The sequence below is a fragment of the Myotis yumanensis genome, unplaced genomic scaffold (assembly GCF_028538775.1).
Source record: "Myotis yumanensis isolate MYYU_CA2020_CCGP unplaced genomic scaffold, mMyoYum1.0.hap1 SCAF_17, whole genome shotgun sequence".
Classification (NCBI taxonomy): Eukaryota; Metazoa; Chordata; class Mammalia; order Chiroptera; family Vespertilionidae; genus Myotis; species Myotis yumanensis.
In genome coordinates, this window is record NW_027223768.1 from 21,889,934 (window position 1) to 21,913,173 (window position 23,240).

Sequence of the window (23,240 nt, forward strand, 5' to 3'; positions counted from 1 at the left end):
CTTCAGCTGCCAAGGAGAATAAATTCATTGTGTTGTTTTCCCCAATCCCTATTACAGGTTTAACGTTGAGTCACAGCCCTAGCTGGTTTGATGGAGTACATTGGCCTTCAAATTGAAGGGTCCCAGGTTCGATCCCCAGTAGGGGGCGTGCAGGAGGCAACCAATCAATGATTCTCACTCATCACTGATGTTTCTATCTCCCTCTCCCTTCTCTCTGAAATCAATAATATATACTTTAATAAATAAATAAATAAAGTTGAGTCACCAATTGGTTGAACAGACATAAACATAACATCGGCCCTGGCTGGTTTGGCTCAGTGGATGGAGCGTTGGCCTGCGGACTGAAGGGTCCCGGGTTCGATTCCGGTCAGGGGCATGTACCTTGGTTGCGGGCACATCCCCAGTGGGGAGTGTGCAGGAGGCAGCTGATCGATGTTTCTCTCTCATCGATGTTTCTAACTCTCTATCCCTCTTCCTTCCTCTCTGTGAAAAATCAATAAAATATATTTTTTAAAAAATACAAAAACATAACATCGATATTCCACTCTCACATATAAAAATCAATAAAAAAAACCTTTAAAAAAAAGATACTTTAAGAGGGTCACATATATGGTGACAGAAAAAGATTTCACTTTGGGTGGTAAACACACAATGCAATATACAGATGATGTATATAGAATTGTATGCTTGAAACCTATATAGATTTAATAACCAATGTCACCCCAATATATTTAATTTTTTCAAAAAGATATTTTAGGTCAGAAAGATTTTAACACTTGGGCTCACTTAAAATGACAAGGAAAGATTTAAAAGGTACTTTGAAGGACAACTTTTAAATGCTGTCAGTTTGTGAATGGACCTACAGGGTAAGACAAATACCATGATTTCACTTATATGTGGAATCTAAAAAACAAAAGAACAAATAAAACAGAAACAGACTCATTGATAGGGAGAACAGACTGACATATGCCAGAGGGGAAGGGGATTAGGGAGCTGGTTGAAAACAGTGAAGGGATTAAGAAGTACAAATTGGTAGTTGCAAAGTAGTCATGGGGATGTAAAGTACCTCATAGGGAATATAGCCAATAATACTCTAATAACTGGATGGTGCCAGGTGAGTACCAGAAATATCGGGGATCACTTCATATGTTGTAAAATGTCTCATCACAGGGTTGTACACCTGACACTAATATAATATTGAACATCAATTGTAATTGAAAAATACTTTAATAAAAATAAATAATGTTTTGTAATGCTTGTATTTTTTAGGTTCCTACAAACTTGATGACTTTTGAGTAAAAGCCTAAGAAAGAAGAGGTGAATTGTTGCTCCACAGTGGGAGCGAGGCCCTGGTGGACCAGCGCCAGCGAAAACCAGTCCTGTGCCAGGGGAGCCGAGCTTCCCTCTCTGCCTCCGGATTCTGAACCAAAAAAGCACTAACTCCAGGGAATGAAGTGAGACATTCCCAGAGAACCAATTGCAGTTGCAAAACAAACTGCCATGGACCACGCTTCTTATCTCTGAACTGACCTGTGGAAACCACTGCCTTAAAAGAACGCAAGGAAAACCAACACCAAACACCAAATAGTGTGTGTGATCTCCTGGCGGTGCTGTGCTTGGAATAGATCGTAGCTCATTTGCATTTCTTTTAACTTTGTGTTAATTTTGGAGGGGGGAATCGCCTTTTTCAGATACACTTTAAAAAGGAAAAACGTCATTCTAATGGGTTACGTGAGGAGCTGGTTTTGAACCAAGGTATAAAGGTATTAATGGTTTTGAACCGAAGTGTAAAGATCTTCTGATAAGCAGCATTCTTCCAGCAGCCTCCCCGAAAGTGTGTTTGGCCTCCGTTCGCCTGCCGCCTCATGCTCTCATAGCACGAGGAACTAGAAATGTTGTAATGTGAGTTGTTGGGACTTTGTTTGGGACTTTGGGAGGGATTTTGTTTGGTTTTGGATGAGGAAAGATATTTTTAAACACTAAACTTCTGAGATTTAGTACTGTATGGGGAACACGACTTCCTGCAGGGGGATAAAGGCCGAGTGTTCACCTGCCAGACACTTTTCACATAGGCTCCAGAAAACATGGTTGTTTTTAACTGCGTTTAAGGTTAGCCTCTATATGAATTCATTGTTGGGCCACAGATCTGCGTAGTAGGGATTGCATCCCAACCTAAACTTCCTTGAGATTTTACAGTCATTACTTTTTTCATTTTAGTTGGATTCTCTCTTCTACCAGTCACAGGTGATTTTTATCACCAAGGAGATAAATTGATGTTTTCCTTTACCTTGTTTATTGTGCACAATGCCAGGTTTTTTTAAAATTCATTTTCATTATTTTTGTTCAATATGAGATTCAGGGTCACATTTGTTTAAAAGAGATTCCATATATGTATGTGTTCATTTTATTATAAGGCATACAAAATAGTTTTAAGAGGGGAAAAGGTAAGAGGTTGAGATTCTGAGAATTTAAAGTATCAAAACTCTCCTTACACAACTTTTCTTTATTGCAAAACATTTTCCTGAAAACTTGCTATGAAATCAGTAGTTGACCAAGTAGTTTTATGAGGGCTCTTCTATGCAGTAATGCATTTAATATCCAAAATGTTGAATCACTAAAAAAATAATAAGATTGAAGATAAGATGCCTTAGAGTTTTAACAAAAAATGGCATTTGAACAAAGGCTGTGTTGGATGTTATAAACTCATGAGGCATCATAGGTTTTAGCACTGGCCCAGAGTAAGAACGCCTTCTGTCTGATACCTTCTACCAGGCTCTGTTACTTTGGGCCTTACATAAAATTGTTTGCATTTGTATTCTTAGAAAACATTGTACTTTTTTTATCATAAGTATTTCATTCTTGAATCTATGAAACATCAATAGAAAATATTGCCCACAGACTAATTAGCTAAAAAAAATCTATCCAAAAGGAAGTAGAAGAGCTTTTTCTGAGCCGTGCATTTTTCCATTTAGCTCTGTTTCCAAAGGATATTAAGAGTGCAGATATTTTTCTCTTATGGCAGAGTTAGAAATGCCGTAGTTTCTGGTTTTGTGGAAAGTGACACAGGCTGGACAGGACAGTGTTGCCTGTGCTGAGTGATGTTTAAATTAACGACCTCCCGAGCTTGACCCATGTTGGGTACATGGAGGGACACCTCCTGCGGAGCCAGCAGTATTACTGTGTAGACCTTGCACATCTGACTTTTATTTTGCATTTTTTTAAATTTCTTATTTTGTTTATTTCTCTTTAGAAAGAAATGTTTTTAATAGTGTATGTGCTTTTTAAAAAATACTATGGATGAGAACCCTGTGGATTTTTTTTTTATTATTGCTTTGTTTTGTTTGTCGTAAATAAGCTACAGTAGATATGTCATAGGGGAACCACGTCTGTGGAGGTAGGCACCTGGAAGTCAGAGCCTGATGTTTTGCCAAAGAGGGAGCTAAACTGGAAGATGTGTTTTCAGCTCTAAACATGAATGAATGCCTGCACAGACGAAGAATAGTGTTCAATTTGGTAAACAGTCTTTTTGCCTGAAACTCTTAACATAACTGTGCATAGAAGTTGCCATTGTTTTTTTGTCTTCAAATTTGTCCTTTCAAAAGATTATTCATTGCTTTTTGAGGTTATTGTAGCATTTGAAGCTAATGGAAACCAGTGGATTAAACTAATGTAGGTGAATGTTTTATCTGTAATTCACCAAATGATATCTGATAATAATTCATGCAAAGAAAATATTTCTCCAAAATATGTTAAATATTTAGGTAGTTTATTAGTGGGATGATTAATTTATTTCCCTCTTATTAGGCCTGCCCTTTATAAATTAGTAAATTCGTGACCCAGAAGCTTGAAATTTCCATCAATATTAAGTTCATCTGTTTCTCTCCAAGCCAAGAAGAGCTCATAGAAACAATAATTTAAATTTAAGCTAGTTTATGATATGCATAATGGTTGGCATATTATATGGCCCAGGATAGTAGAATATAATATTGGCCAGAATACAATTCAGACACATCGCATGTAACAGTTTATTTGAATGGAAGCTTATTTTTCATATAGAAGTAACATACCAGTTTTTAAAATATAACTATAAAAATAACTGCATAATGAGCACTATTTTTGGTTTCATGCCCCCGTGTGTTTGAGCTCTGCTTATTTTTTCACGGTTATTATTTTTTTACTGTAATCTCCAAAATGTAAGAATTGAAAGAGAATTGATCAAACACACCTTCCTTTTTCGTTTTCTTCACTCTGTAAATGTCATTTGTGTAAACATTACAAAAAGGGATCCAAACAGTTTGAGTTCGAATGTTTTTTCTCCTAGGCCTGTGCTTCGATGACCAATGTTTTTCCTGTGTGGAAATGCCATAGACTATTGCACTACCTTCTGTGTGGACTGCTCTGGTATTCAGTCTTTCTGTGCATCAAGAGTTACAGTGTTTATAGCTGCAAAGTTTTTATAAGTAGCTTTATTCCTCTTCTAGAAGGTTTATAAAAGAGACCAAGGAGCCCTATTGTTATGGAAGGAGAAAATGTTTACAGTGTATAGTGTACACACTCTGTAGATTAGTTGAAACAGGGGCCCTCTATGGGCAGGCTGGTCTGTTGATCTGTTGGGATTACTAAAATTTACCTGGCAAATTACTTGAGCAGAGGTCTTTTTTCTCCCCACCCCACACCACCCCCCATTTTTTAGGTTAAATCTGTAAGCTGTATGTCTTTGCTACTGAAAACAAAGCTGTAAGGCCTCATATTAATTCTGGGAATCAAAACATTTAATCCATCCACTTTTGTAAAGAAGATATCCACTGTTGACATGCTTCCTGTTTTTTGAGGCACATTCCTTCACAACCAGTTTTTAAACTGCCATGTTATCTTCTGCAAACAAGGGGTACCAGTGTTGCTCAGCAAAAGATAATCTTTCATAACAGAAATCCTCTGCTTCAAAGGCTTTCAAAATAATTGGATCCCTTTTTGGAAACAAAGATCCATTCGCCCGTGTCTCAGTGGAACAGTATTAGCGCTGCTGATGCATGAGCAGATGGTGAGGTTTGCCTGATTTTGTGATCTTTTGGGGTTTGCTTTTATTTTCTCTCTCCTTTTGTAGTTTTTTCTTTCAAAAATTTTACAGCCACAGTGGTATTCTAATTTTTTCTAAGCTTTCAGATATGAACACTGTTATTTAATCACATTGATGATAATTGTTTTTCATGTGAAGTCAGCCTTTTCAAAATGATTCAAGTATTTTTTGCTTTTGCTCCCCGAAAAATGGCTTGTGTCTAAAGTGACTTTTTTTTTCTACTTAGAAAATTCTAATGAAAGAGATCTCTGTGTTCAAACTCTTAAGCTTATTGAAAACAGTTTCATTACACAGTATCTCAAGTCATAGTGTGGGGAAAATTTGGTCAGTGCCTTATCAATTTGAAGACCAATTATAGGCATGGAGTATGACAATAATCATGGGCCCTCTTACTCCTTTATTTCAGGAGTACTATCTACCCCTCTTACTCCTTTATTTCAGGAGTGCTATCTACCCCTCTCTCCACCAGCTCACTCTGTCTCACATCCAGTCTAAGAAAGTCTGTATAGATATTCCTAGGTAATTGTTGCAGCCCTCCTTGGTTTTGAGTCTTTTTAGACAAGCTTCCTTCCTGCTCCTCTCCTTCCAGGCAGGAGATTAAAAATAAATCCACCCGAGTCGCTCTTTGGATGAGCACTCTTACCCGTCACGGAGTTTATGTTTATTTTGTGTTGATGTTTTTGGTTGTGGTTGTAGTTGCTATGAGCATACACTTAATTATAAGGCCTTTCAGGAAATCTCTAAAAGAATATGATGCAGCCAGAAAGATGTGTTCGGGTTTTATGAAAGCTATTGAAGTCAAAAAAAAAAAAAAAAAAAAAAAAAAAGCTATTGAAGTCTTGTGATGAGAATCCTTTTGGTCAGAAATGAAATTTTGTTTGGTTCATTCTTATATTTAAATAAGACTCAGAACAAACAAGCAGCCACTTAACCTACCAGTTATTGTTCACTTGAAAACATCATGATGGGAAAGTGAAAACAACTCTAGTATATACATTAAAGGGAAGTTAAGAGACTAAAGGAAATTTCCCAGGAAAAGCAAAGCTTGGAAACACTTTGCTCCTCTATGATTATTGCAAGATCTGGAACTACTACTGTTGTTCAACTGAGTCAAGATGCTATTTTCACAAATATGAAAGGGCTCATCTGTTCCAAAGTAGGCAAGTAGACATGGTCTTTAAAGCCACATGAAGGGTTAACTCACTGGTCCTTGAGGGTGAGTAATTAGCAGAATTTAAATTTTGATCTGGTCATTTGGGCTGCAAAGTAGTGATGAGATTCGAAGAATACATAATTAGATTGCTTTGAGATTAAACTGGTTTTTTAAATAGAAAATTTCATAAATATTAGCCATGCTTTAGATACTAGGTCAGAAATACTAAGTTTCCCCTGAAGATATTGCGTATTAGATCTATTCACAAAGATAGTCCAGTAACTATTGACTTAGGTCTGACAGCATAGCCGATAAGAAGTCACCAGGCTCTCAATAGTTTCTGCGCTTTGGTTGTTGACAAATTCATTGTTGTACAGGCTACTGAAGTATGGGTGAGTGGTAGGGGGACCCGTCCACAGTGTTCTCTATAGGAGATAAACATCTGTGGGGATAAGTACCCAGTGATGATTATATGCAGGAAAACACAAGCCATTTTTACCCTTTGCCCCAGTGAGCTTGAGTACTCATGACGAAGCACTCGGCTGCACTGTGACCTCCTTGAGTGATGTGCAGCTCGGTTCCTCCCTCACTTTTTGTTTCTGTTCAATATGCAAATGTGAGTGTGAGATCTTCGGTGTGTTTGCATATGCTAACTTGAAAATGAATTTAAGTACAGTTTTCTGAAATATTTCTATTGAAATAAATTACTTAAAAATATAGGTTGTGTGGGGATAATTTATTACCATACTTACCTTTTTATCCTTCACTTTTTTTTGTTTGTTATTGATTTCAGTGAGAGGAAGGGAGAGAGAGAAACATCCGTGAGAGATCGGCTGCCTCCTGCACACCCGCTACTGGGGATTGAGCCCACAACCCAGCATGTGCCCTGTCCGGGAATCAAACCCTGACCTCCTGGTTCATAGGTAGATGCTCAATCACTGAGCCGTGCTGGCCAGGCACCCATGGAGCTTTCAATTGGAAGAAGTACAAAAATACCTGTGTTGAGTCTCCTATAAGTCACCGGCTAGGGCAGTGGTCGGCAAACCGCAGCTCGCGAGCCACATGCGGCTCTTTGACCCCTTGAGTGTGGCTCTTCCGCAAAATACCATGTGGGGGCACGCACGTACAGTGCGATTGAAACTTCGTGGCCCATGCGCAGAAGTCAGTTTTCAGCCTGGGCGAGTCTATTTTGAAGAAGTGGCGTTAGAAGAAGTGGGGGGTGTTGGTCGGTCGGGAGACACAGTGCAGGCGGGCTGCAGGATAGGCAGCACGGGGGAGGAACATTGTTTTGAGGTACGTTCGCTGAGGTCGACCCCTTCCAACTCTCCCATCCACACTCGTCTTGTATACTTGTTTCAGATAGACAAGTGTGGATGGAAGAGTTGGAAGGGGTCGACCTCAGCGAACGTACCTCAATCAGATTGACGTTTTTAGCAAAGGCCCCCTTAGGAGTACCCTAATTAAGTTAATAACAATGTACCTACCTATATAGTTTAAGTTTAACAAATTTGGCTCTCAAAAGAAATTTCAATCGTTGTACTGTTGATATTTGGCTCTGTTGACTAATGAGTTTGCCGACCACTGGGCTAGGGTATTGGTTATGTCCTTGCCTCGATGGGAAACCTCCAGACAGGACTGGATTTTCTTAAGTCTCTAGTGGCCTTGAAATTTTTCACTGTCCCTATCCTGCAACCAAAAGAGAGTGACAATTCTCTGGTAGGGTTATCCTGTCTTTCCCTCACGCAGTGCCACCTGTGCGATGCTAGCTGCTACGGTTCCCTTTCCTGTCTCAGTAGCGGTTTGTCCTGAGCCAGCACCACATTCATTACTGTGCAGCTATCTAGGCTTTGCTCTCTGGTGAGCTAATAACATTGTTCTTCCAATTTCCCTTACCTATGGTCTTCCCTACGATCAGTGTGTCAAGTTCAATGAAAACACTGTTGGTATTTTTATTGGAATTGCTTTGAATTTGTGGATTAATTTGAGAATTTACAGTTTTGAAAAGTTTATTCCTCTCATTTATGAACATAAAATATATCTCTCCATTTATTTAGGGTTTTACTGTCCCTCAAAGCTCTACAGTTTTCTCTCTACTGGTTTCACACAGCTTTTATTTACTTATTCCAGGTAAACTAGTTTTTGTTTTTACTGTGAATATGACCTTTTTCCTGTTACATTTCCTAGCAATCCTTACATTCAGCAACCATTGAACTTTATCTTACAAACCTTTCAGTCAAATAATAAGCCATTTTGGACAAACTGGCAAGTTGAGAAAAACATGAAGAAAAGCCACCTATCAAAGAGCCCCCACTTGTTACTATTGGTTATTAAGACCAGTATTTCATTGGGGGTGCTTGTTTGAAATGATAACTTCTGAACACCACTGCAGAACGGCTCACTCAGAATCTGAGGGCAGTGCCTGGTGCACAATAAAATTTGAATTTGGTTTGGGCTGACTTGTCCACAGCCCAAGCTCAACTGGAAGTAACAATTAATGAAAAGCCAAGTTTTCCATCCAGTTGAGGTTCAAAAACTGTTAGCATCCCTAGTAAGCTATTGTGGCAGACGATAAGCAAGCTGCTGTTTGTACTGCTGGAGACTTCTGAGGTTTTCATGTAAAACGGGACCCTTTTCCATTAGGTGTGGAAGAAAAGCCTGGAGATTCACCGTGAGCTTCTTCCATCTCACACAATAAAGACAACCAGTGAACCCCTACCAACCACAGGGCTGATGACCTTATGCGCTCTGAATGACACTTGGGTTAGAATTCTACTTGGAGAGAGAGAAACAGTTACATTTTTGAGTGGTTGTATCTCCCTGGATCTTTGGGGCAGACAACCTAAGAAAAAGTCCAGAGGATGGCCTGGTGCAATTTGAATGGAGACCTTTGGTTCCACGATCCATCTAAGGAGGTTCTATGTAATTTACTGCTCTTGGGTAACAAAATGCTATGTGAGCGTCCTTAGTTTTACTAAATTAAAACTGATTCCCCTCCTAAAGGAAGACATACTTCCGGTTCCGTGTTTTTCCTTCGTTAAGAAGTGGCTCCTATTCCATTTTCACTTTGGCTAAAATGGCCCAAGATGCCCTTTGTCCTGAGAGCTGGCTGGTGGCGGCAGGGCCTTGTGCATTAAGGGGACTTTCAGGGGGGCCCGTTCTCCTCCTGCGTGAGGGTGATTGGAGGCTCTCTGTTACTGTTCAAGCTTGTTTCACCGACCCTCTCCATCTGAACTCACAGAAAAGGGAAAAGGGCAGCTAAGGGAACATAGCAAATGCGACAGTGCTTCAGAACAGTGAGCTGTGTGTTTTGAAGCAGTAAAGAGGACTTTTCATTTTTTGTCAGTATGTGTGTCTCATTTTCTTCATTTCTGCTTAATCATTTACAGTATAATTGTCTCCATATTTATTTACATCAGTGGTTCACAGTCTTGGCTGCAATTTAGCATCATCCAGAGAACTTTTAAAAATCCCAAAGTCCAGGCTGCACACCAGACCAGTTACATAAGAATTTGGTGGGGAGCCCTGGCTCAGTCGGTTGGAGCATCGTCCTGTAGACCTAAAGGTTGCTGATTCGATTGCCGGTCAGGGAACATACCTAGGTTGTGGGTTCAAGAATTTAGGGGGGTGGGGCTTGGATCCAGGCATTAATACTTTTTTAAAGCTCCCCTTGACCTCTAAACTGCAGGGACTTCAGCACAGTGGCTTTCAGGGCACAGGAGTCCCATGGAGGGCTTAAGACCTCAGTGTCCAGGTCCCACCCCCCACCCCCAACTTTCTGATAAGGTCTGAGGTGGGGCCCAACCATGTCCGTTTCTAAGAAAGCCCGGGTGATGGTGTTCTGGTTTGCGGGGTTCGCTTGGAGAACCACTGGAAACTACAGATTGGATTAGAAGAAAGCATCGGAGGGTCTGTCCTACGCGGTGAGGGTGCAGCTTCCCTGTGAATGCGATGGGTGCCGTCGGGAGCACGAGCCTGTGTGCAGGGCGATGGAAGGGCAGGAAAGGAGACAACGCCACCTCAACTCTTAAGAAGTGGGGGGGGGCCTTGCTGAGGAGGTGAAGCTCAGGGCTGGCCAGCCCAAGGCCCCGCTGCTGTGGACAGCAGGGAGGCTGTGACGGAGAAGCCTTCACCCCCTTTGTCTGGGGCAGGTCACCCATCCTCTGCAGCTCCGTGCAGAGAGCTGCAAGCTTGGAGCAATGACTTTCAACAGCTTGTAACAGTGTATTTCTATTTTGAAGCAATGGGGCTGGGGGGAATGTTTTATATTTGAATGCCCTAGGCAGGGGCATTCACTGTGATTCACCATGATCCCCACCACTCCTTCTAGTCTTGTGACTGATTTTCTCCACTCGTTTCCTTTACCAACGTAGGTGTGAAAATGTCATGCCTGGAACTGAGGCTCCATCTTATGACCAAGAGGGCAACTGGTCTGACAGCAAAGCTGTCTCCCAGAGCAGGAGGGAGCGATGCAAAGAACCTGGGTCCTAAGGGGCTGGATTAGCCCAACCCTAGGAGGTCACTTCCACACTTCCTATGTGTCATCATCATCTCTTTTTTTTTTAAGAGAAGAAAAGAAAAACAGAAGAGAAGAAAAAGGAAATGGAGAAAAGGGAGAGAAGAATAGAAGAGAAGGGATAGGAGGGAAAGCAGGCAACCTTGACGTGCGCTGGTAAGGAATGACTGGTAAGGAATGACGTAGTCACAAAACATACTTCATGGAGAAATCTCAAGATTTCTGCTCGTGCCCGGGTATATTAATTTTTGAAAGTACAACCAGGTGGTATTAACCGTCTCAAGAGAAACACCAATTCCTTGTGTGTTTTTTATTAAAGAGGAATTGCAACCTCTGCAAGCCATAAAGATGCCATCTCCCCAAACCAGAGACTGGAGTACGCTGGCAAGACCATGGAGCCCTGGCCCGGCTCTGCCCTTGCTATGGCCAGAGTGCCCAGGGCTGCCTCCCCCTAGAGCGCGCCCGCCCCCCACCCCCACCCCACCCTCCGCCAGTCAACTGCAATTCTGCTTGAGGAACATTCTGTCCCTTTATTTAGGTAAACAGAACACGGGCCCCTGCTGCTGAGCTGACGGCCACCCCTCCTGGGGTCAGTTCAGGGCCCACAACAGGCCCTCTGCCCCCGGGGCCCTGTTCTCCCTCTGTTAACCGAGCCCCCTTCTTCAGCGATGCTGGGTTCTCATAAACTCTGTCACAGCCAGATTGATTCCCTCATGGCTTTTGTTAGGAGTGTCTTAAAATAACTGGGCTTGCATTCTCAAACATTTGCATTCTCCCTAACTGGCTAACAGGCCTCTCTCCACACCACCCCGGGCAAGACATGCTTCTATGGTATCGGGTAAACAGCTGCCAAACAAAGCCAGAGCCTTGCTCAGTCAAGCTCTCTCTGTATTTGCTGTTCTTCCATCTGCCCTGAGCTGCAGAATTGCTGTCAGAAATACCCCCTGCACCTCTGCGGTGCATGAGCAAAGCAGCCCCTGAACCCGTGCCAGCGGCTCCCTTGCAACATCTTCATTGTCCATTGGTTGGTCAGCAAGTCGGCCTAGGAAGAAGTCTTTCTTCCTTTATTCTTGAAAAGTGGGTACTTGGGACTATCCAGTAAAGACCAGTATGTGCTAAACTCCTGCTCCATGTCAGGTCCTGGGGAAGGGCGGGCAGTCCCTGAACGAGGTGCTCATTCTCACAGGAATATGGCAGCAGAGAACAGCCAAGTGCCTGATGAGGATCACTGCGTGCAGCAGGCAGTGTGTCATCCAGCCGTCAAGGTCAGCAAGGGAGGTCGCTGGGAGGAAAGGACACATTTATTTCCCTGTGTGGGTGCAACGACCTCCCATCACCCTGTCCCTGCACCTGGGGCCCAAACCCACCCTCAGCAAAGGTGACTCTGCAGCTAGTCTCCTGCCCACCCTCCTCTAGTCCGATCCTGGGTCTCCTCACTGTATCCATACAGACACCATTGTAAGTTCCCAGTGTATAGCTCAAAAACGTAGCAATCTGATTCATAGAATCGCTGATGCTTTGGTTATAACCTTACTCATTTTATATCAGATATCTCACTGATTCCTATAACAATTCTTCCCAAATTCCAACAGGAAAAGTCAGAGAGGTTAAGGAATTTGCCTAGTCACTCAGGGAGGGGCGGAGCCAGGATCCAAACACTTCTCCACCCTGGTGGACCCTGGCTGTCAGATGCAACTTGCAATTTTGATGCCCAGTGCTAGCACACAAACACTTGGCAAATAATGTTGTGATTTATTATGTGACTCAAAGAAAGAACAACTCAGCAGCTTCCTGTTTTAATTATTCCTGCTAATGACAGTTTCTAGCTGAAGAAATTTACATGCTGTCAACATACAAATGTAATTTTTCTTTTCCAATGGCTGTGCCAGGCCAGAGCCTCCCTGTAGGCCTTGCCCTGGATCTGGCCCCCAGAGTTTTACAGACTTTCTACAAATACAAAACCCAGAGCAGTTAACACAGACAGTCCCGATTGCTTAAATGCCACATGGACCTGCTGGACCAGGAAAGTGTGTGGACAGGATTTGGGACCAGAGGAGAACTGAAAGCCAGAACTGCAAGTGTACAGTTGAGGCTGGGAAGACCTCACATTGTGAAGTGGCAGCACGCAAAGTTGGAAACGTAGGTTGGAGCCGAATTGCTCAGCCTCTGACTGTTCTCCTTGGAGAAATAGCTATTCAGGTCTTCTCCCTATTTTTCAAACAGCTTGGGGTTTTTTTTGGTGTTAAGTTGTATGAGTTCCTTATATATTTTAGATATTAACCCCTTATCGGTTGTATCATTGACGAATATCTTCTCCCATTCAGTAGGTTATCTCTTTATTTTGTTGATTGTTTCCTCCTCTGTGCAAAACTTTTTAGTTTGATGTAGTCCCGTTTGATTATTTTTCCTTTTGTTTCTCTTGTCTGGGGAGACATATCCAAAAAGATAGTGCTAAGAGTGACAGACAGCTAGCAGTCTTCTTGCTATGAGTTCACATGGTGGAAAGAGAGAGAAAACTCTGGTCTCTTCCTCTTCTTAAAAGGGCACTAATCCCATTACAGGGGCCCCATCCTTATGACCTCTCCTAAACCTCATCTCCCACAGGCCAGGCTTCCAACTGCCATCACATTGGGAGTTAGGGTTTCAGAATATGAATTGGGGGAGGGCAAAAACAGTCCATAGCAAATACTCACTAGCTTCTTTTGTATCAGATATTTTCTATTAAATGGGGAATGGTGGGTATGCTTCAGTACACATAAACTTTTGGTGTGGAGCCCAAAGGAATAGTGGGACAAAGAGGTTTGTTTTCTAAGCAGCTTATTCAATGAGCTTCAAGTAAAGAGGAAAGGAAATGAATGTACCTAGATATTGGGACATGGTTTTGCTGAGGATCGTCTAGGTCTTTTAAGGCCACAATTAGAGACAAGACCAGAACTTTCCATTCCTCATCTGCTCTTCTGGACTTCAAAGTGCTGCCTTTCTCCAAAAAGGAAAAAATTAAAAACACAAATTCTCAAGTGGTTTGATAGTAATTCATCCCAGCAAATTCTACTTTCCATTAGAAGTCACCAGCTGTCATGTGCTTAGCTTTTAATGGAAAGAACTTTCTCTCAAAGACCATTTTTCAGTTGATGTTGCCTATGGGTTTTATTTTCTCCTAATGAAAAATGGATTTGCACTCGTGTGGCTTTGGTGACAGGAAACCCCTGGACGGAGGCCTGACTTGGTGCTCTGCCCCAGCCACAGGGTCAGCTAATCACTCCACCAGGAGCTCAGGGGATCCGTGCTGAGGTCAGGAGAGGGTTTGTGGGGAGCAGGGGGGAGGGGTGGTAGTGTTGTGTGTATTCGCAGTGAGGGTCTCACAGTGCTGCTTCCCTTAAAAATAAAAATTAAAGATTTTAATTAAAAAGTGCTGTGACGTGCTGAGGAGGTTTTGGAGAGAGGAGGGAATATTTGGCGTGACTGGTGGTTTTGGGGTCAGCCCTTCTGTTCCACGTGTGCTCAGAGCTGAGGCAGACCTACCCGGGCCCCCCAGGAGCACCTCCACGGGCGCCACTGCGTGCAGGCGCTGGGCTCTCTTGTCGTGACACCTGGAATGCCCTCTCCATGACTCTCGAGAGCGAAACAAAAGAAAGAATCTAGAGGGCAGCGTCCCGAGGCCTCACCTGTCATGGGCGGCCCTGCCGGTGGCCCCTGGTGGAAGGGCTTGGACCCTCAGGCGCCTCCTGCCGTGGGTCCTGTGATAGGTCTGGGGCCCAGCAGGTAGAAGGCGGGAAGGTGATGAATGTCCCCCCGCCACCCCAGGACAGTCTGGTGGGGAGGTCAGAGCAGGCATTGCTGGTCCTTCAGGGTCCTGACCTGCCGACAGCGAACCAAGTGACCAGAGCCATGGAAACTAGTGAAACTAGGAAACAGGGAAAAGGGAGTCCCAACAGCTCAACACAGGGCTGGAGACGCCCTGGGCTGGGTCCTCAGAAGGGGTGGGGGGGCCCCCAGTGTGCACACACAGGCAGCACCCACCACCCCTGGGAGAACCCCCCCGTGGAAAGAGCAGCATTCAAACCTGTGGCTGATACAGGGGCCCTGCCAGCCGAGCCAAACTTCCCCGAGCCCCTCGTCTCCACGCTCACAATGAGAGCTCAGATGTGTCCAAGAATTTCTGAATAATGTTCTTGACAGACACCGCCGCCCTCTCCTCCTCTGCAGCGAGCGGCCCTGGGCTGCCCCTGGGGAAGACCCCTGGCAGCTCCGTCTGAGCAGCTGGGGCGGCTCCAGGAACGCTCAGTCCTGCGCACCTCCAGCCAAGCCTGGTTACTTTAGATCCCCCTCCTCCCCTCTCCCCCTGGCTCTTCAGGAAGGAGCCTGCCAAGGTATTCGTCATGTTTTCGAGCTACCCTGCTGCTTGATTTATGCACAGACAGGGCAGGAGCACGGGTCCTAGAGGGGTGAAGCCACACTGGGGAGCGGGGAGCGGAGGGTACTGATGGTCCCGGCACCCCGTGGGTAACAAGAAGGTCCCTGGTTTTGGGATCCACTCTTTGTTCCTCTTAGGGCTGGGGAGCATTTTCTCTCTCCCTCTCTCCCTCTCTCCCTCTCTCCCTCTCTCCCTCTCTTCTGGTGAGATGTGGCCTTAAAAGGAGTGAAACTTCATTTGCCCTTTCCCTGGGCTTCGCCTAAAAGGGCTTTCAGAAGAATTTCTAGCTTCTCCTTCGGGAGATTGGATGTGGTCTCTTTGGCCAAAGAGAGAACGAGTAACAGATGAGGCCCCAGCGGATAAAGAGGCCAAAACCCAAATGTTAATCACCTCCGACTCCGCGCTGCTCCTCCCCAGGCCGCCTGGCTCCTTTGATGGGAGATTTCCCCCTTGGGGTGGAGGGTTTGCCGCTAATGCTCGGGGGGAATACATTTGAGGGTCCAGCTTGCAAGGAGATAAATATGGCCATTCTGTGCATTCCGTGGGCCTGTTGTGGTGACTTTGAACGGGTGAAACATTGCTCCTCTCGGTTGAACGAATACTTCATGAGACACCCATAAAAGCTCAAGATGCTGTCATCCAAGATGAATAAGAGTGCCTCTTTTTATTCCACTGCATATGAAAACATGAGGTCACTGGAATATATTTAGAGTGAGATTTGGCAGCCTGCACATGTTTACAATTCTTGGACTCAAAGCTCTAATGTGACTCGGAGGCACCCTTTCCCCTTCGCGGAGAGCGACGGCCTGTTCAGAGCTTACAGTCCCTTTCGCTGCTGGTGCCCGAAGTCAGCCTTGCCCTGTGGCTGCTGGTGTCCTCGGGCCTGATGACCAGCCACCGAGCCCGAGTCCGGGGTTGATGCTATTCATTTGAGCACTGAGGTGGCTCCCACCTCCCTCCATCGCCCAGGGCGAAGAGCAGAAGTCTAAAATGTCTTCTGGTCAGATGCTGCTTGTTACATAGATTTGGGATTCTTTCTGGAGCTGTCGGGGGCAGCGTGGAGTCCAGGGCTGCCTGAGCTCTCCTCTCCTGTTCTCTGTTTGTGTCCAGGGCGCTGGTTCTCCACGCCGGCTGTGCGGCCGTGCATTGGAATCATCAGGGAAGCTTTAAGAAACCCGGATCCCTATTCTCAACCCCCAGCGGTTCTGATTGTATTGATCTGGGATACTGCTGAACATCAGAAGTTTTAAAAGCAGTATTACCCTCTGTTGTTTTAAAAAATTATTCATCACAGAAAATAGATTTGGAAGTGCATTCACCAATATGTTAACTGACTATCTCCGGGTAGCAGAATTAAGAGGAATTTTTATTCACTTCCATACTTTTCTGTGTCCTGAATTTTTTTTAAGATATGTTTTTATTCATTTTAGAGGAAGGGAGAGGGAGAGAGAGAAACATTGATGAGAGAGAAAAACATTGACCGGCTGCCTCCTGCATGCCTCCTACTGGGGATCCAGCCCACAACCCAGGCATATACCCTGACCAGGAATTGAACTGGCAACTTCTTGGTGCATGGGATGATGCTCAACCAACTGAGCCACACCAGACAGGGCCTGAATTTTTTTCTTTTTTCTTTTTTGGCAACAAAGCAAATTGCAATGTAACAAACTATTAGTATAAAGGGGGAAAGCTATTTCTCTCTTTAAAAAGAAGAGGCTCAGGATACCCCAAATGGAACTCATCCTCCCTACTCCAATTTCCTCCGCACCGGATCCTCACCAGCTGTCCTCAGCCAGTGGTCATCCATCCCAGCCTCCTACCTTCCCTAACTCCATTCCTCCAGCTACTTACTAAGTCTCTACATTCAGCTTCCTAATACTTCTTCAATGTCTCCACTTTCATCCGCACAGGCCCCTCCCTCTGCTACCTGATTTGGACCTCCCATTACCTTCCCTCCCTATTGATGGAGCTGGGCCCCAGACACGGGGTCACACTGCAGCCACGGCAGTCTACCCTGCACCCCAAACCTACTCCTATCACTCACCTGCTCAAAACTTTCAATGAAGGCCTCTCGTCTCCAGAGCACACTCCCAGATCCTCGCTTGGCTTACGAGGCCCTCCGTGGCCTGCCCTGCCCAGCCCCTCTCCCTGCACCTCCCCACCCACAGGTACAGCAGGTGGAGGTCCCCAAAGGTGCATTGTCTCCCTGACTCAGAACCTTGGCCTCCCCATCCTAACTGTTTTCCAGTGGGAAATTCCTGCCACTCAAGATTCTGCTTGGGGGGCAGTGAAGCGGGGGGGGGGTGCTCTTCACCAGCTCAACACCCACGCTCTTTCACACCCTCCCAAGTGCTTGCGTCTTTGTCTAGCGTTGGTTATTCTGCTTGTCTGTCTGTCACTGATGTCAGACTTCCTTGGAGACATGAACGCTTGCCTTTGCACCCCTCACATTGCCTAACGTCCCGTGGGTGAGTTAAGGAATGAATGGGTACTGTTGATCCCTCGCATCATGCAGCTCTTTGTGATTGTCCTAAGTACCTTTGTATGTGTTTGGGGTTGGAGTTTGCGCCCAGATTGTCTTCAAATGCGCCGGTCGTGTTCTGATCTACCCTCCGGGCAGGGTTGGGAGAGGGGAGAGGTGCAGCTGGGACGGGGAAGACCCAGGAGCCCAGACTCCTGGCCTGAGTTCTTCCCTGGCACCTCATTTCACTGGTGGTTGCCCACAAAGAAGTGGAGATTGTCCGCCCGTTAGTCCTGCCGCCACTTCTTTCCCATCATGCTTTCAGAAAGGGAGGCAGGGCAACCCGGGAGGTATGCAGTAGGAGCCACAGCTCTGCTGAGGCTAAGATGAGCTTCTCAAAGGTCAGCAGTCTGCTGCAATCCACATTTTCCACCGAGAAAACGGGTTCAGTCTGTGAGGACGTCACCTCTCTGGAGGAAATGCAACTTTACTAATCCCTTCCCATTAGCCAGGCCCAGGAGGGAAGGGGGCCAGGGACCCTTTCCAGAGGCAATCAGCCGGGAGGGAAACGCAGAGCCACCTGCCTCTGACTCACTGGCCCGCTGACCACAACCTCCTAGACTGTGCACAAGGCAGTGACCCGATCGTGTCTCACGGCTCTGCCAATCAAGCCAGACTGGGGAGACCTTTCTTGGGTAGAATGACATGACGAGAGTCTTGTCTCCGGCACATCCGGTGTCATCCTCACCTGACCCTTGCTCTCAGTGTGACCCAGGGAGGGCTCCTGGGCCCCGCGCCACTCACGCCAGGCCAGAGGTTCATCTTCACACCCCACACCCGCCCCCCCAAGAGTGCACAGGAGGGTGGGGAGGTCTTGACAGCCATGAGTAGGAGGGGTGTTGGGAAGGGTACTGCCCCTCTCCACCCCCTGCTCTCTACTCAGATTCCCCTAAAGCTACAGTGTGGAGCCCTAGGACAGACACTGTCCCTCCTAGGACATAACTGAGCTCAGCAAACTCTTGTCCGGCACCTACAGTGTGCCAGATGCTATGCTGGGAGCCAGTCCGCCAGGGAAAATTAGGCATGGTGCCTTCATCAGGAAAAAGCATGTACACACATAGACGAATAACACGGAATAACATGTACACATATAGCATGTACACATATAGATGAATAACACGGAACAACATGTACACATATAGACGAATAACCACAGTGCTTGGACAATGGCAGCACGAAGTGCAAATAAGGTGCTACGGAGGTTTGGAAAGACGACTTCCAGATGGGAATTCAGCAAAGACTTCTTGGAGGAGGCGGCATTATTTAAGCTGAAACTCGCAGTAAGGGTAAAACTTGGTTGAGGGTTGGGGGTTGGGGGAGACAGAGCAATAAAGACAGAGAAGGCTTTTCAAGTTGTACTGTCTGTTATTAGGTTAAATGACATGCACTTGCGGCTCTTTTACTGGTTTTGCCTGCATAACATCGATTCCAGAGGATTCAACATAATACTATCCAGGCGAGAGGAGGTGGAAAAACACAAGTGATAGAAAGCAAGGCAGAAGAATTCAGTAGCTGACAACCTTTATACTGAGTGTAACTTTTTGATAACGTGTCAATAGAAATGTTGTAGAGGGGGGTTCGAGAGAGATTGGTAAAAGTTTACAAAATTTCAGCTGTAAGATGAGCAAGGTCTGAGTATGATAACTATCATATAATTTAAATTTGTGGAGAGAGTAGAACTCAAATGTTTTTGCCCCCTTTTTTTTAGTTCAAAAAAAGACAAAATGTGAGGTGATGTACACTTTAAATATCTTACAGTTGTATTTGTTAGTTATACCTCAATAAAGCTGAAAAATAAAATGATAAACTGTCCTACTTTCTCAAAAGCTAAGTGACATGGGAAGGTTTGCGTCTTGTCCAAAGACTAGTCCGAGTTAGACTTGAACTTTAGAATCAGGCTGAATTTACCAGTTACAGGAAGGCAGCGTTGCATCCCCGAGTCTGAAAGATTTGAGTTCAAATCCTGGCCCTAAAACTTAGGACCGAAGTAACTCTCTGAGCCACACGTTTCTCACCTGGGAAATGATCAGATTCCCGAGGTGGTGCCATCCATGGCTCAGCACAGTCTCGGGCCGCGGTGTGCGGGGCTGTGACCTACGTCGGGAGGCGGTCAGCGCCGAGGGAGGACATGGCATCCACAGTCGTAAAGGGAATTCCATCGTCTTGCCTCAGGGCCTGGCTTGTCTAGGGGGAGGGCAGGACTGTGACCTGTGTCAGCCCCAGGTCAGTCACAAGCAGAAGGGGCAGGGGACACCGGAGTAGGAGATACCTGGGTTTCTTAGGCCAGGATGACGGGAGGAAGGAGGAGGGCCCACCGTGATCTTGTAAAACCACTGATTGCTTTCCTCCCTCAGCGCAAAGCTGCCCAGGACTTTCCCACGCCCCTCCTGGCAGGCACACCTGGCTCAGAGGTGGATCCATTTGAGCAAAAGGGCCTCTGGAGCAGCCACGTCCCCCCACCCCGGAGCGATTCCCAGGAAGGCAGTGATGAGATGGATAGCAGGCTGGCCTGGGCCCCAGAGGTTCCCACGAACACGCTCAGCCTTCCAGGAAAGGAAGCCTTGGCCACTCGGAGGAGAACCTAAAACCCGGGAGGTAAGGCCGGGCCCAGGGTGGGCGGCCCCTGAGCAGGCCTGTCCCCGGGCGGGCGTGGGGTGACTCCATTCATCCTAAGCAGCCTCCCTCCCCCTGGGGACAGGACATCAGCACCACCAGGAAAACAGCGAGTGCGTTTGACCTTGCGGTCACTGTCAATAGGCATGTTGATACGACATTTAGATTCTAAAGTAAATAGTGTTTGGGATGGGCCGCTGCTGTGAGAGCGTAACAAGCAGAGTGTCAGGAACATGCTCTGCCAGCCCACCTCGGCCTCCTGCCCTCGAGTCCCCTCATGGCTGACCCAGGGGCAGCAGGGCCATAGGAGGGACAGGGGGAGGGGGGCCGCAGGGGGGAGGGCTCTATCTCACGCAGGATCCTCAGGTGGACTGAGCTGGCATCTTCCCATTTTTTTGTTATCGTCTTCGTCTGCCACCCTTCTCCCAAACAAGAATTGCTGGCGCTGAGGGTAGGAGTGAGTTTTAAACACCCTGAAACAGTGTCACCTTTGGGCATTAGAGACCCTTGTGAAAGCCCGAGAGCAGCTCTTCTCTCTGCAGCCCTGAAACTTGTCCCGCAGTTTCTGTCCCGCTGACAGTGCGTGGGGGGGGGGGGGGGGGGGGGGGGGGGGCGGGGGGGGCGGGGGGGGGTGTCAGAAAGTGGCTGAGGCCAGGGCAGCCGGTGGCCGGGGCTGGGCCTGGGGACCAGTTCACGCTTTGGGATTGGTTCTCCCCACCCCACCCGAGGGGACAGCAGCCAGAGCTACCGCCGAGTGGAGGAAGCTCCAGGCCTTGGCACCGTGGTCCAAGCCTGTCGCTCCCTGTGGTCAGAGCCGGCCCGCTCTGCGGTCCCTCGCGTCCCCTCACCATCCGAGGAAGCGCTGCCGGCAGTTCGCCCTCTAACGTCAAAGATGGCATCGCCTGCCACGCGGTCCCATCGTGACTGTCCATAAAGCACTAGACCGACCCTGGGAGATCAGTCTACCGGCGTCTGGAGAGGGCCCAGCCCCCGCCAGGCTCTCCTGTCTCAGAAATGAGTGAACCCACGAACCCATCTCAAGGGCCTGGAGCTGCAGGGGCCGGAGTTGCCCACAGGCTTCTGTGTAGCTGGCGAAGGCTCTGGAGTGGAGTCTTTCCCCAGGAGGTGACATTGAAGTTGAACCTCGAAAATGGAAAGGAGCCAGGGAAAGGGGCGGCGTTCGCAGAAGATCAGGGCAAGAGGATGTTTGGGGCAGTGATACTATTATTATAATATTGTAATGGCAGACACATGTCCTTATACAATTGTCAAGCCCATAGCATGGACACCACCAAGAGTGAGTCCCAATGTAAACTACGGACTTTGGGTGATTATGTGTCAGGCAGGTTCATCGATTATAACAAATGTGCCAATCTGGTGGGGGCTATGGATGGGGGGGGTCTGGGAGGGAGGGGACACACAGGGTACACGGAAACTCTCTACTTCCCACTCGTTGTTGCTATGAAGCTAAACCTGTTCTAAAAAATAAAGTCTATTTTTCTTAATTCATGAATTTAGCAAATTGTATTTTCACATGGATTGCAGACGTAAACCCCTCCAAACATGTAATTCAATTCGCAAATTTAATACAGCAGATCCTCTTAAAATCTCTAACCATATTAAATAATGCAAAATATCATGATTCCAACGCCGTTTACCGGCCTTACATCAAAACCTGTAATAAAACAGCTAACACTGCGGACTTCACTTGGTTTCTTATCCTAAACTCCACGCCTTCCTGGGGGTGCCAATTTTGACACCTTACTAGGATTTCAGTGAGTTTACCAAGTACTATTTTTACCTTCGTAGGGCTCTTAACAATCTTCCCAGAGCAAAAGAAAGAGGAAAAGAACCACCTCGAAGCGCTGGAGTTGCAACGTCTGGGTGGCTGGACAACTGAGTCTGGATCAGGACGGAGGCGGGCGGCCAAGTCCAGGGAGAAGCACTCACCGTGGGAGAAGCTTCCTTTTCACCATTAAACGTTATCTGTTGCTTCAGCAGGCCTTTTTAAGTCCGTACCCTTCGGGCAGGTCTTTGGTTTTGCAGCAGGGAATTCTCCCGGACAGGAGATAAATCCCCATCCTGCTGGCCAGGCCAGCGTTTCACCATCTATTGTCCTGTCAGCATGATGTATTGATCCGACGTGTTAGCATTATTGAAAATGGGAGGCTCCTGCTGGTGTTGTATTACAACTAATGGGGGCCATCCCCTAGTTCCATCCCTGCAGGGAGGAGGCGGGGAACAACTGTGTGACCCCCGCGCTGCCATGCCCTGTTCTGGGAGCGTGCCTGCCTCTTCCCAAACGAACGAACGAACGGGCTGACTCGGAGTCCCCTGCACTTCTCTTCCCTGCCTTCACAGGCGGAAACGGGCATGTGTCAATCCTTGATGACCAGAAATAGAATTAAGAGAAGAAACAAAAGACGGGTTTATAGGACATACCCTACTCACTCAAGTCGATCGGATTAGCATACCCACTACGTTCACCCTCCTTGGGGCCTACCAACCATTTCTCTGTATGCTCTAGCACAGTGATGGCGAACCTTTTGAGCTCGGCGTGCCAGCATTTTGAAAAACCCTAAATTAACTCTGGTGCCGTGTCACATACAGAAATTTTTTGATATTTGCAACCATAGTAAAACAAAGACTTATATTTTTGATATTTATTTTATATATTTAAAAGCCATTTAACAAAGAAAAATCAACCAAAAAAAATGAGTTCGTGTGTCACCTCTGACACGTGTGTCATAAGTTCGCCATCACTGCTCTAGAGTTTTGTCTTGAACAAAACTCTATGTGAGTATTGTAATGAACCCACATTCCTCCTCTGGCTCAACCTGTTCTAATTAATGCCCAAATTGTCAAGGCTTGGCCCGGGAGCCCCTTGGGTTGGCCCCTTGTCCTTGCTGCACTGCCCCTGGCATTCTTGAAAGCATTCCTGCTTTCTGG

At 46.3% G+C, this 23,240-nt stretch overlaps 1 protein-coding gene across 8 annotated transcripts in view; it reads left to right on the plus strand.

The window, feature by feature from the left end:
* Positions 1 to 22,828, plus strand: part of RALGPS2 (Ral GEF with PH domain and SH3 binding motif 2) — a 139,282-nt gene extending 116,454 nt beyond the window's left edge. For 3 of the 8 annotated variants that reach the window (XM_070397179.1, XM_070397176.1, XM_070397177.1), the window contains one exon: positions 1,270 to 6,978. In XM_070397179.1, coding sequence (XP_070253280.1) covers positions 1,270 to 1,299 — 30 coding nt within the window. In that variant the 3' untranslated portion in view covers positions 1,300 to 6,978. Of the gene's footprint in view, positions 1 to 1,269; positions 6,979 to 10,794; positions 10,914 to 11,929; positions 12,009 to 20,032; positions 20,274 to 22,100 lie in introns of those variants that run through there. The other 5 variants (XR_011468727.1, XR_011468730.1, XR_011468729.1 and 2 more) reach the window with 5 other exon arrangements.
* Positions 22,829 to 23,240: the final 412 nt, after the last annotated feature.